Source organism: Branchiostoma lanceolatum, chromosome 12, assembly GCF_035083965.1.
Source record: "Branchiostoma lanceolatum isolate klBraLanc5 chromosome 12, klBraLanc5.hap2, whole genome shotgun sequence".
Lineage (NCBI taxonomy): Eukaryota > Metazoa > Chordata > Leptocardii > Amphioxiformes > Branchiostomatidae > Branchiostoma > Branchiostoma lanceolatum.
In genome coordinates, this window is record NC_089733.1 from 13,059,386 (window position 1) to 13,071,502 (window position 12,117).

Sequence of the window (12,117 nt, forward strand, 5' to 3'; positions counted from 1 at the left end):
CTGTATAAGTACAGGTAACGGTCCCATAGCCTTTAAGCTTTTTGTCTAGGGCACGGTATTGGAAGACTCAACCCTCTCCTTCTACTGCCTTTTATCTCCCTAACTAGGTAAGGTACCCATTTTACACCTGGGTGGAATAAGAGAAGCCGTGTGAAGTGTCTTTCTCAAGGACACCACGTCTCACCAGGAATGCCAGGGAATCGAACCTGTGACCGCTCGATCTCGTGTCCAAAAGCCATATATATATATATATAGCCACTCGGCCATTCGACGCCACACAGAGTACAGCAGGTGTGACGAGAGTGACCTATGATGTCATTTCTACTTGGACCATGTGAGTCTCCGTTCCACACGGACAACTGGCATGAATACAGTGAACCTCCTCCGGGCAGCTTCAACCAACAGACAGCGAGGCGAGTTGACATGAATGCTGATTGCCAAGGATACTGGTGTTTGTTTTAGATAACTGACGGGAAAAAACGGTATAAAACCGCCACGCGCTCCTCGCGCCTTCAGACGGCAGACCCAGCAGGAGAAAAAACACGGAGAACGTTGACTGACTGTGGTGTCACGCGAGTCTGGTGGGTACACTGTCTGAATTGTTGGGTCTTCTTCTTTACAAAGTCTTTTGGGCAGGGACTTGGTCTCTGATATGTAGTTGGATTTGATGTTCTCTTTTAAACACGTAACTTGTCAACGAAGAGATGTTATACTGATACGCATTGCGGTGTTGAGCAATGTTTTCACAAATTGCTAAAGCCCCTGGCACTTGTGCGTATATACAAGCCCGCATGAGTTGCGTATTAACATGTTTTTGGTCAAGATTGAAGTTTCAGCCCAAGAAGTCATTTCCTTGTTTCGATAACTAGGCTGCACAACGGTGGGTCAACGCAGAAAACAACTTCTTCCCGGCAAACTTTACTTAAACCTAAGAAATGTTAATGCGCAACTCACGCGCACTTGAATATACGCAGAAGTGTGACAGGGCCCTAAGAAGCTTAGGGCGTTGCTGTGCTTGAATGATAGACTGACGGGACAGTTTGCACCTACGTGTACATGTAAAGCCTCGGTCAAATTTCCAAAATGTGGCCCCGCTCGATGATTTTCGACCGTTCTTTTGAACTTAAGGGCGTGGTCCTGTGGGGCTCCTAGCGGTTGTCGGACTTTTTTGCCGCGCGCAAGGTGACAGGACTTGCCTGAGGGTTCTACTTGGTTGGTTACTTTAACCCTGAAAAAGCTTAACATGCTAAATGTTCCGTGTCATGCACAACTAAAGCCAGCCATAGCAGTGTTCCGTGCAACCTGGTGATCCCACTTGAACTGATGCTTTCTTCTGTTCATGCCATCCTGATAGGAATGCGTGCTTCTTGCAAAACTTGGCTGTCTTGGTCACGCCAGTATTTTTTTCAAATTAATTTCAACCTTCTTTATGTGTATTTCGCTGTATTCTGCGGTGTATGTCAGTAAATAGACCTCTTGGGCATCATATAGGCTATACTTTTGCCGATTGCAAGACTTGTTAATGTATGATGTTCGAATGTCCATTGCTTTCATAAATTAATTTTTTTCACATTATATCACTGATACACCTGCCCGAGGATTTGCCGTCTGACGTGTATTATTTTTGTCATTGACGGTAAAGCAGCAATTACACATAAAAATGCGGAGCTGTCCTTGAGCTATAAGGGGGCATTTTCGACGGGGATAGCATGAGCAATGTTACATTAATTTGGGAAAATAGTGCATACATACATTATTACTGATGACCCAAAACACGGGTACTCGTAAAGTTTCATCTAAACGGCGGTGTAGTATGTAAAACATAAGATACAAATTTGCCGTCCTTTTTTCCATGGTCCAGAGAGAGGAAAACTCATCATGAGGAATCTCTATGTCGTCGTCCTTGGATGCACGCTGCTTCTTTCTTTGAGCTGGTCAGGTCAGCTATTTATAGTCATTAATTACTTTTGGCAACAAGGTTATGTCTTCGGTTTGTGTGTTTGTATGTGTTTGTGAACAGCATAACGCAAGAAGTCGTGGGTGGATATCTATAAGTTGGTAGGTGATGACAAAATGAAGAAATGATTAGATTATGGATCTCCTAGCGGCTTTATAATCACTGAACAGTACTTCCGGTTTTGATATCTCATGTTCTTGGACGTGTTATGGTCAGAACATTTTGATCAAAGATAGCTCTAACGAAGAAGACAAGTGGTGTAGGTTTTGGCCACCTAGCAAGTTTTGCCTTCACCCAGAAGAGTATGTTTTCGGGTGCGTCTCTCTCTCTCTAAATATCAACATGAAGAATGTAATTTGAGGGAAAATCTGTATCTTGTTACACACAGTCTCATGGAGTGAATATAGTCAGATTGAAATTTGCCTCCAACCCTCCACTATTCCGTCATTCTCTTTACTTCCAAATGACCGGGAACAGAGGAAAATGAATTGGCGAGTGGTATGATGAGTGGTATAATGTTTACAATGTCACATAGATGCCTCGGTGTGCCATTGGGAAGGCACAGCTTCTTCCTGCGACCCTGGCAACTGCGACTGGGGCAGATACGTGAGGAGCGACGGTTGTGGTGACGGGCGCTGTTGCTTGACGGGCTCCAAGATATATTGTTGTAACGGTGAGTCATTTTATACCGATGCAATATGCTAATATTCACTAATTGCCATTATCAACTAAACCTGTCATGTGATTTTCGTGTAACTTTGACCATATCAAACCCACCACTCATTGTCATTATCAACTGAAACTGTCAAGTACTTTTTATAGTACCTAAGTTTGGAACGTGGGCATTTGTTTTTCTTCCTTGTCACGAGCACCGGGTTGGGTGGCTTCTTAAAACATTTCCATGTTCTCTAGTCCTCTCTTTACTGGTCAAAGTTGTTGATTGACCTATCTTTAAGTGGGGCTCTACTTTATTAACTTCCATAGAATACTATGAAAAATAAATAGGCTGAAGCTTGGACAACAGTTTCTACAAAACCTAACATTTTACATGCTCTGATTTAGGTCGATGCCCCTCCGGCTGGCAACAATATTCCAGTAAGTGCTACAAAGCATACAGCATTTTCAAGACCTGGCGTGATGCGTCTGACTACTGCCGAGAGCAGGGACCAGGCGGGATGTTGGCAATGGCAAAAGACAGCGGCACCAACAAATTCTTGATCCACCTGAAGGATGCTGAAAGTAGTTTAGGGTTTTGGTTTGGGTTGAATGATAGGGCAAGGGAAGGGAGATGGAAGTGGCCTGATGGTAGCTCTCTCTGGTCTTTCAAATACTGGGCACCAAATCAGCCAGACAATGGAAATCAACAAAAATATTGGTCGGGAGCAATGAGACCTAGCGAGGCGTGTGTGGAGTATCTCTCTACAGGGAGGTGGAACGATTACATATGTTACAAGACAAGATACTTCATCTGTGAAAGGGAAGCAGAGGGTGAGTGACATGTTTTTATCAGGTAAAAGGAGTATAATCTAGCGATAACTGAATTTGTAGAGATCGTTTTCTGAGGAATTGCTAGCGTAGAAATCAAGAGAACTGTGAATGATTCTGACCATCTTGTTATTTGAACATTATATCAAAGCCAAACTTTCCTGGACTCCTTCCCCTACTGACTTAAGTTGTAAACTGATGTTTCTTTATATATATTGTTGAAAACTATCATCAATGAAACGCTAACTCTACAGATAACTGTTCTATTCATGTGGTTTCCATTATATTTTTTTCATAACAGGACTCTGAGGAAATTGTCTCGAAGTGATCCCTGCCCGGGACGTAACTGGCGTATCCTTTTTTTGTTATTCCGTTGTCACATTACCTGCCACATACATACGTACATGCAGCTCTCAATGAAACGTTGTTTGCATTCTCCAGGACCCAATCTTTGTTAGACATCTCAAAATTAAAGTTGAACTGCTTTCACCATTGAATCACAGTATGTCACTGTATCACTATGTATTGTAATGTTTAAAAGTGACAATGAATTACATGTGAAGGCAGAGCTGAAAGTACTTTTATGGAAACTGTTACAATAATTGTTGTGACCTGTACTTAGCCAAGTGTGACAGAAATGTGAAATGAAGGTCTTCATTCATACAATGTCCAAAGACTGACTTACGTGACACGCAGCCTTTAGAAACTCTATAGCTCATACATTCTTTTATCCTATCAAGATTGAAGGAATTTGAAAGCACAAAGCAACCTTCAGATTTTGAGTTCACTTGACGTGTCGGAACGCAAAAAGTTAGGAATGGTGATTTTGTCAAAGCTTAGATGTGCTGAGTTGCAGACGATGTGCTGTAGAATAACCACCTGTCTTATACCATGTGTTAGGTCCTTTACGGAAGGATTATCATTGTGACCCACATGGCGATTTACTACGTTGTTAACCATATATATTCGGATATCCATAGGGAACGGTAAGCAAAAGATAGACCCCAGTTCTGTGCGGTTAAAAGCTTTAACGCTGCAAAATGAAAGAACGTTAAACTTTGTTGCAGTATTTTAATGTACTGTACACCAATGATTTGTACCAATGATTTGTAAGATCATGTTATCATTAGATGGATTGTTGATGGAGATATTGAAGAGCATTTGTAACATGTAACACATGCTATTTGGTTACAAAGGAGGTGATTATGCCATTCATTGCCATTCATGTATGTATGATCTCACAGTCTTGAACAAGTAATAAGGACACTGAAAAAGATGGGAAAGATCATGTATCAACAGAGGAATTGAAATGACCGAGCATGTCTGTAAGCATTTAACAACCAAGTAGATACCAACACTGTTACATCTGCTGTCTTTCAATGAGACTGGTGATATTAAGTTTACATTTTGTACCTTCTTTATGTTCGGAATTTCTGCATTAAAGTAAAATGCTTCTGGCTAATGATTGTCTTTGATTGGTTGACTGTGCGTCAGTGTGACAGAATGGTACGGTTTGTTAGCACGAGACAATTAAATAGGTCTGGCCCTATCGAGTCGAAGGTGTCTGGAACAGTGGAGGCAAGTAGATATTCGTTGTTGGCTACAATGATGACATCGATGTGCCGATTGGCTGGTAATGACACACGTGACTGCTACCATCCAATCAGGACAGTCTTAGTATTCACTTCCACAGAATGCTTTTGGTTGTGGGTCACTTAGCAACGTCAAATAGCGACAGTCACGTTCGTTTGTTTGTTTAGGAGCATTTTTTTCGATAGTAATCTATAGCTGTGTGATATTTTATTCTAGAACAATGTATTCCGGACTGAATCTTGTATAACAACAGGCATGTTAACACCTGTCAACAACACCACCTAGTTACAGTACCCCACGACATAAATTGCATTATAACGCAAACCTGTCCGTATGTGCAAAAGCAAATGTTTAATTCATTTGCGCTGCTTGGCTGACGTACTGATACCAATCACTGGAGGGCGCTTCTGTACCGCCGAGGCGCGTTTAGGTGTAACCTGTTTTGATAGGTAAGCGGAAGAGGTGTGGTACTGTAGATGAGGCTGGAATCCCGATTCCTGAAACTGTGCAACCGTATACAGACAACAAAGTTGGTTGGTTCTATAAGAAGCGCAGTCACATAGAAATATTTGGACGTGGTGCTATATGGTTTCAAAACATCACACAGTGACAGTCACGTCCATTCCTTCACACGTTATTCTAGAACAATGTACGCCATTTGTGACAACTTTGTAACCAAGACAGTGTGTGTTTTGGGCATATTTCAGAAAACATAAACACATGCAGAACATTGTGGAGATATTTAGTGAAAAACATTGACAGCTGACTGTCAAACTGGCATCGTCTACAGGTGAGGTGAGGTTGAGGTGAGAAGAAAGTCAGGTGAAACTGGAAAGGTTATTTAACCTGCAGTTCTAAACTCGACCGCCACGACACGATTTTGTAAGTCACTGACAAACTTTGAAGTTCCCTCGGCTCTTGATGGTTGTTTTATACAATTTCCTCCTGGTGGCCTTGTTTGGTACTACAGTTTTTACTGTGATAGGGGGACTATCATCCAAAGTAGGGTAATTGTTTATTTATTGACTGTTTTTCTGATCACATGTCAACGTGGAGCAGAAAATGTTCGATTCGCCTGTTTATGAACGTGGTTGCATAATTATCAATAGTTAAGGGGGGTGGGGGTGCTAGAAAATGAGAAACGTAGCCCACCCTCCACATGATCAATTGGTACCTAGAATAATAGCTTGGTATGTCTTAATGATTTTGGTACAATAGACTTGGTTCTAGGCAGTATATATTAGGCTAGGAGCATTTATGCAATTCTATGCAAATATACCGTCGATGTGCTGGATATAGGAGCGCTGTAATCGGAGTCTTTAATGATACTTCTCTTGTTTTCGTGACTTTGCTGCTTTCCATCGAAAAAACGCTAGGAGCTAAATATGTACGTTCCAAATATATTTTCAGGTGTAGTGTTTTAATTGAGAATACCAGGGCTTCTCCAAGCTGTGGTGGAATCGTCATAGCTGTTGTAATTATTCCATACAGATCCATGCAGAGCCTGAGTTCTAGAACACAAACGCTGCTATAAATTATAGATATAACAACAGTATCGATATAACAACAGTTCTTGTTGTCTTTTTGATACATATAAATAAACAACTATTCTCTGCCATTGTCTTTCTGTCCTATATGCTAAAAGAGAGGGAGGGTAACGTTGAAAACAAAGTGTGAGGAAATAACAACCCATCACAAATATGTACATGTTTATCAAGACGTGGGCCCCCCTGGTTGGTAGTATCAAATATTTTTTGGTGACATGTGTTGCCAAAGATAGTCTAGGTTTTCAGACTTAGTTTCCAACCATTGATAGTACGGTGAAGCACCTAACTGATGCCTTGAGTGTTGAATAACTCTCACACGTGCACACGACTCTGTCGCGATGTTTAATTTTGGTTCTAAAGATTTGGATTTTTCTCATTTTTGTTTTGCCACCAACCAGAGGATTGGCTCTGATGTCTTGCATGTTTATTGGCCATAATAAGTTACATTTTCATACCACCATGATCCTTTGCGATCTAGCGAATCATGGGATATTCTACCTTTTCCGAGTAAATATGGCATTTGCCGTACACGAAAAATCAGAAACAATATCACATTGCTATAAAACCTCAGAGATGAGTCACATTGTTCCAGGCATTTAATGTTGTCATGGGGTGTTTGGCATGTTCCGCTTGGTGGTTTAGCTTGGTAGTAATAGGAATATCTTCTTTAAATAGTTGCAGCACCTTGTTTGCATAAGTTACCTGGAAAAATAATGACCATCTCAAGGTTGGATGTTCCTTGAGTGAATGGTACGGCGTGGTAGTGGTTCTACAAAATATTTTATGTCGCATCACTTGCAGGCCCAGTGTCGCATCTGTTTCGTCTTTACTCATTAATCGGGTATTTTCTATCATATATTTTGCGTTAGCTTTTCATGAAACAGTCTTGTCTTTTTTATCGTGGGTTAAGACTTTGCTGCGACACTGGAACCACTGTGTGATACGTCATCATTTCTTGTTAACACGTCATCTAATACAAACACGTGATGGACAAAACGTCACGGTACAAAAATATCTATTTCATCTGTCTGACGTACTGTACATAGACGTGGGTATGAGGTACACTGCTCTGGAGTAGACATTTTTCAACAGAAGGAGGGTTGTGTACGAAGCTTCACATGCGTGCATTTCACTTGTATCTAACTCTGCAACATCCATTACTATCGCACGAGGGCGTTGTTGAAAATGTCCGTTACAGGAAGGAGGGACAACGTAGCTGGCTTTCCATGGATTTAACATTTTGTAGCCTTCTCCCTGCTGCCAAACATATAACCAATAATAAATTTCGAGCCAAAATACTGCCTTAGCAGACGATGGTTAAGAGTCCACATAAAATGCATTTTTGTTATTACAGTGTTTGTCCTTGAAATAACGTTTTAAGTAGAAGGACTTTGTTGAAGCCAACTAGTTTTTCGAAAGAGTGCGAAGAAAGCAGGCATTTTTGTGATGTTAGAATCAAAGGGACCCATTCACCCCCTTAGACATTTAGGATCAGGATGTTAAACACTGGTGAGAGACCTATTTCTAATGGCAGTCATATTGTTCGCCCTCTACACATTCAACATCAAACGATACAGTTTATCAGCCATTGAAAAAGGTCATGATATCATTTGTCTTCACTGTCAGGTGCCCGAGCCATTCTAGAAGCATACAGCAGAATTTTGTTTGTGAAACTATCTTCCTTGCTTAAGCTTTGGCCTAGTGTTTTTGACACGGCTGACTTTCACTGAGGACAGGTGAGACCATATTGTCGCAAAAAAAAGGGGGAAAACGGGGCTGATATTAACTGCCAAAGGTATAGGTACAATTTCATGGATATTGTTGAGCTCCTTTAGAGATCGGTGTTTATATTTTGGTGTCGGACATTAGAATTGTTGAATACAATGTTAACAGTGGCTTATCTACTGCAATAAACGGTTTTCTGAGTCTCACAACAACAACCCCATTTTTGACCTCTAAAGTTAAATGGAACGTTTACAAGTTGGAATGTCAGTTCAAGTTCAGATACTAGTCATTTGGTCACGTGGTTCCAACACAGCTACACAACCGCGCATGTGCATAACATACTAACATATAACAAAGTCGCATGTAGATAAGCCGCTTCGCATTTACGACTGCGCATGTACAGTCGAGGTCTAAGGTCAAAGTTTAAGGCCCTTGGTTTGTAGACAAAGAAAGCATTGTACAAGCCAGTGCTGTTATCTTTGACCTTAGACCACAATGCATTACGTCTGCACATGCGCACTTGGAAATGTGAAATGGGTTATAAACTACATCCCTTTGCAGCATCAAGTCTGACTTTCAAGATCACAGTTTTGAGCTTCGGTTAAACAACTTTCCGTATCTTTACCATTTCATATAATCTTTGTTCACAACACTTTTGGCTCCTAACCATTCATATAGTAATACATCGGCTTTCTCGTTGTGTTTATACCACCGGCGTTCTATCTTATAATAGTTTCTGCATAGCCGTAACATTTGTAAACGATCTTGCATACATGTAAATATACACTTCTTCATTGCACTATACACTCCCTGATTAGTGTAACCGGTATCTATATCATCACAAGTCACGTGTTTTCTTCATATACATATCAGTGACCGCAGCAGCACACAATGAGTCTACCTTGCCGTTTAGATAGCTTCTTTATGATTGGTTGCATTCAAATTCAAATGAAAATACGGTTAGTTGATGACCAAGTCAGAAAGTGAAAATAAATATTGATAGAAAATGTTCACGTGTTGAAGATTATGACAGTAGCCGTGCTATTTTTTTGAGTGCAGAAAATATATAAACGCATCTTTAGAGCAGCGTCAACCAATCGTTATAAACCAAGATATTCATTCAGGCAATTCAACACTTTTCGAACTCCTTTAGGATGGTGCTTTTGCGGACAGTGTGTGCTCTTTTAAGAATAAAAAAAAGAAATAGTGCTAGACGTGCTCTTATTCTTTCACCAGTAGGTGCAGAAAAAACACAAGAATGTGCATTTTGAATTTTGCAATAATCTTAATTGCCAATAATCTTAGATGCCTTTAGTTAATGAGTTATGACCTTTATACCCACAGGGTTTCGTGCTCTTTAATACTGACCAAGGGGAAAAAAACAACTCTTCCTGCCGTAAAACCTACGATGTTTGCTTCGTGAGCTCAACATCGAGCTCAACATCGTAATATATACTCCCTTTGTTTATGTTGTGTTTGTTTTAGTTTGAGCTTTTAAAAACCAAAACCCTATTTAGATCTAGGTACAAAAACTCTACCAAAACGTCAACGTAAAACGTTTTATCTTGCTGTCATTGCCTGCAGCTTTTGGTGAACGACAAAGGAACTTTGGATTGAAATAAAAGTGATGCCATACAGGGCTTTCGTGCCATATTTCAAACCTTTATTCCTAGGTCAGTTTTCATAGAAACTTTCGTAGACTTTCGACATACGTTCACGTTTGTTCACATAGATAGGCATCGTATTGAACTGTGGCGTAGCAAGTACTCTTTACTATCATGGTGCCTATTAGAATTCAAGTGCAGCGATGTAAGTGGAATCAGATTAACGTGATAATCGCGAAAACACAATTAACATAACACTTACAACAGAGCATGCTGTTTTATACACTAAACAAGAGTTTTTTTTTGCAAAATGTATGAAAATCTACAAAAACTCGATTTTATTGGCAAAATGTATTAAAATGTGCAAAACGTCCAAAAGCATTTTTTGATAGTCTTAGAAGTAACACAGTTCTGTTGCCTATTAAGCATAGAAATTAACCATTAAACAATATAAACAAGTCTATTTTTTAAAGTTATGTAGTGGAACACATTTGCTAACAAGGAAATACGATGTCTATCTATAAGCAACTCACCGTTACCATTTCGTTTAGTTGATTTTCTTGTGTCTGTGTTTCATTGACCGGAAACCGCGAGAAAGTATCATTGTATAGCATGGATATCTTTAGTTTCGACGAAAGAAAGTCGGCCTTTGTGAGCTGTAAGATTTGGCTATAAAACTCCTTTAAGTTGAGTAATCGTTTGGTCCTTCAAATCTTTGGTTTTCGATTATTGGAGGTAGGGGAAAGGGCATAGTGTTTGTACAATAGCGTTTGAATTTCATAAGTCGATAAGATTTTTGATTAACTATTGCTCTGGATTTAGTAGAAGGAAGGGCTTTGTAGGAATGCTCCCGAGTCACCTATGGTTTCATGCGCATTGATCAGTTGTGTAGACAATTTCGGGTTGGACGTGTCAAAAGATGCGCCGTTTTCTTAGATGACCGAATATTTTATTGGGTAGAGTTGGTGTACTTCATCTTTTAATTCTTTGCGTCCCAGATGAAATAGGCTTGTCTATTGATTTCTTTGTAGAAAAGACGTTAGGTTTGCAGTGGCAAGTCTGTTTTTGAAAGATGATGTTGGTGGCAAAGATGTTTTAAGCTTGCAGTTACAAGTCTTCTCCTAGCCGTTCTATCTCCTCGATCATGAAGTCGATGTCGCCGGTGGTAGCAGCGGGGTTGGAGATGACCATGCGGAAGAAGTTGACGTTGTCGCCGAGGGGTTGGTAGCCGATCATCGTCATGCCTCGGTCCATCATGCGGGCTTTGACCACCGGGGCCACCTGTAACATATTACACATTTTACACTACTAAGTATAACTAAGGTTTCCTGATTTTATTACACATCTTGTTCCTAACAATCCACGCTTGGTTTGTCCACGTTACATTTTATACGAACAACAATCGACTTCCATCAGGTTGGTGAATGACTGAATAACGAAGTTTTTGATTCACATCTAATTGCAAAGAAATAGCTGTTATAATTTCTTTGCAACTGGTTGTGAATTGAGAACTTTGTTATTCAACAATCTGCTCTAACGCTGGCATTCAAATGGCTTCGAATTCTGGATAACCCTCAAACCCTGTCATGCTATAAGTCTACTACTTTATTAGCCAAAGATCTTCTGATGTCACACAACTATCCGTTTCATTGGCTAATGGTCACCTGACGCTGCCCAGTAGCATTTCTCTATCCAATGGGCTTCTGCAAAGGAGTGTCTGCCTGCGATCACACAGCCAATGAGATAATCCCCCTCCTGTTGTTGGAGGAAAAGTTACCAGCCAACCACAGTACCTAGTGACCGGAGGCGGCGAAGTGATTGGCTGGTTATTTTCCCTCCAAAAAAGGAGGTGAGGTATCTCATTGGCTGACGGCTGGCCAATGTCGTTGCTTGACATATACGTATACAATGCTATGCTACACATGTACATGTATAGAGATGTAAACGCAAAGGCCATCTACGATATGTTCTTGTACTCGAGTCATACATTCAAGTGTACCCGTGTACGGAGATGCCGTGTTAGCGTTTAGAAGGAGGACTTGATAGTGTGTGACGTTGTTCAAGTGACGGTCAAGTGTCAGAAGTACCTCTTAGCGAAAACATGTTTACGACGCATTAGCGTCAGAGTGTGTACTAGTAGTCACATTGCAGCTGTGAGTATAACACTCAACCTTTAATATGTATTAATATAGTGACTGCATGGCTG

General features: G+C 40.5%; 2 protein-coding genes across 3 annotated transcripts in view; one reads left to right on the plus strand and one right to left on the minus strand.

The window, feature by feature from the left end:
* Window positions 1-457: 457 nt before the first annotated feature.
* LOC136445562 (C-type lectin lectoxin-Lio1-like) lies at window positions 458-4,904 on the plus strand. The gene is made up of 5 exons (XM_066443623.1): window positions 458-581; window positions 1,862-1,939; window positions 2,493-2,630; window positions 3,020-3,445; window positions 3,744-4,904. Exons 2-5 carry the CDS (start codon window positions 1,879-1,881, stop codon window positions 3,749-3,751), a joined length of 633 nt encoding a protein of 210 aa, XP_066299720.1. The 5' UTR covers window positions 458-581; window positions 1,862-1,878; the 3' UTR covers window positions 3,752-4,904.
* Window positions 4,905-6,738: 1,834 nt separating this feature from the next.
* LOC136446500 (glutamate decarboxylase 1-like) overlaps window positions 6,739-12,117 on the minus strand; it is a 57,248-nt gene continuing 51,869 nt past the window's right edge. For both annotated transcript variants that reach the window (XM_066444887.1, XM_066444886.1), the window contains one exon: window positions 6,739-11,192. In XM_066444887.1, coding sequence (XP_066300984.1) covers window positions 11,019-11,192 — 174 coding nt within the window. In that variant the 3' untranslated portion in view covers window positions 6,739-11,018. The remainder of the gene's footprint in view (window positions 11,193-12,117) is intronic.